Below are 1,438 nucleotides of genomic sequence, written 5' to 3'. Positions count from 1 at the left end.
CGGTGAGTGCTTTCCCCCGCCCACTGAGCCCCGCCTCCTGCTCAGCCTCGCTGCTGCGTGTCTGTCTCATTCATCGGGAGCCAGCGACGGAGCCTGGAGGTCCCAGCACGGTCGCGCTCTCCTATGGAGCTGCACCTGGGACCGATCCGTCCGCGGGGGATGCTCGGCCCTGCCCGGGGTGCGATCTGCCCTGAGCAGCTGTGAGGAGCAGAGGGGGTCACCCGGCACCACCATGTCCCTGCCGCCCATTCTGCCTCCCCCCGCCCCGGCCGCTATCCCCGCCGCCCCCCGAGCGCAGCCTAGGAAGCCGGCGGCCCCCAGGAAGGCAGCGCCGCCGCCGCCCGCCGAGGAGAAGCCACCGAGGAAGCCGCGGGGGGCGCCCCCGGAGCGGGCCGGTCCCTTCCCCAGCTCCTGGCCCTGCGCCTCTCTGCAGAGGCAGCAACCGCGGAGGCCGGCCCCGGCCCCGCCACAGCCCCGCGGTCGCTCCTGCGAGACCCTGTGCGCGGCGGCGGGGCCGGAGGCGGGGGCTGGAGAGGCCGCTCTGCGCTTCTCGCTCAGCCTCCCCCCCGAGGCGGCCCTGGTGCTGCAGCGCCGCAGCCTGGAGAAGCAGCGGGGGCGGCCGAGCCCCTCCTCAGCCACCGAGCGCCTCCTGCCGGGCTCCCGGAGCAAGGCGGCCCCGGCCGTGGGGGGCTCGGCGCGGAGGGGGGCCCGGGCCGGGCCGGGGTCCAGCCCCGGGGACCTGCGCGCCCTGCTGAAGATCTCGCTGCTGAATGAGCGGCACCGCTACGACGACGTGGAGTACGAGGAGGAGGCGGCGCCGGGGGCCGTGGCGGACGAGGGGCTGGTGCGCAAATGCACCGAGTGGCTGCGCGGGGTGGAGAGCGCGGCCGGCCGGGACCGGGCCGACAAGCTGGAGACCCTGCCCCACCTGGGGGCCCTCTGAGCCTTGGGTGGCACCTACCTGCCCAGCCCCCGCCCCTCCTGCAGCAATATCCCGGGGGCTCCCCATGTGATGTGCCCCGCAGCGGGGTTCTTCCTCTCCCTCTATTAAACCCCCCGGGAAGCTGGACAGCACCGTATCCTGCTCCAAAGCCACCTCACGTGTTCGTCTCCCCAGACTGAGAGCCACGGAGAGCGGAGTTTTAGTGCCGGGTTTAACCGCCCGCCTTGCTGCTATCCCCGACTGAGGAACTGACTTGCGTTTTGACCCCGTGGGGGCTGGCGGCTGTTCCAGGCGCTACATAAACGGGAAAAAATGTATTTATAGCTGCTGTGTACTGTGTATTTTCATTCACATCTTGTGTGGAGAGAAAAAAGTGGGGGCTGACTAATCAGTGTTGTAGAGATGCTTCTCCTGATCCGGCTGGGCTGCTGGATGCTTTTTATCTGAAATCAGGAGACAGAGTTTCTAGCGGATGATGGACAGGACGGGGAGCTT

At 69.4% G+C, this 1,438-nt stretch overlaps 1 protein-coding gene across 1 annotated transcript; it reads left to right on the top strand.

Annotated features, from left to right (window-relative positions):
* PRR18 (proline rich 18) lies at positions 1 to 1,081 on the top strand. Its single transcript, XM_008171857.4, has one exon. It carries the CDS (start codon positions 233 to 235, stop codon positions 941 to 943), a length of 711 nt encoding a protein of 236 aa, XP_008170079.2. The 5' UTR covers positions 1 to 232; the 3' UTR covers positions 944 to 1,081.
* Positions 1,082 to 1,438: the final 357 nt, after the last annotated feature.

Source organism: Chrysemys picta, chromosome 3, assembly GCF_011386835.1.
Source record: "Chrysemys picta bellii isolate R12L10 chromosome 3, ASM1138683v2, whole genome shotgun sequence".
Classification (NCBI taxonomy): Eukaryota; Metazoa; Chordata; order Testudines; family Emydidae; genus Chrysemys; species Chrysemys picta.
Note: the sequence above shows the minus strand (reverse complement) of the source record. Positions and strands in the feature narration are given on the sequence as shown.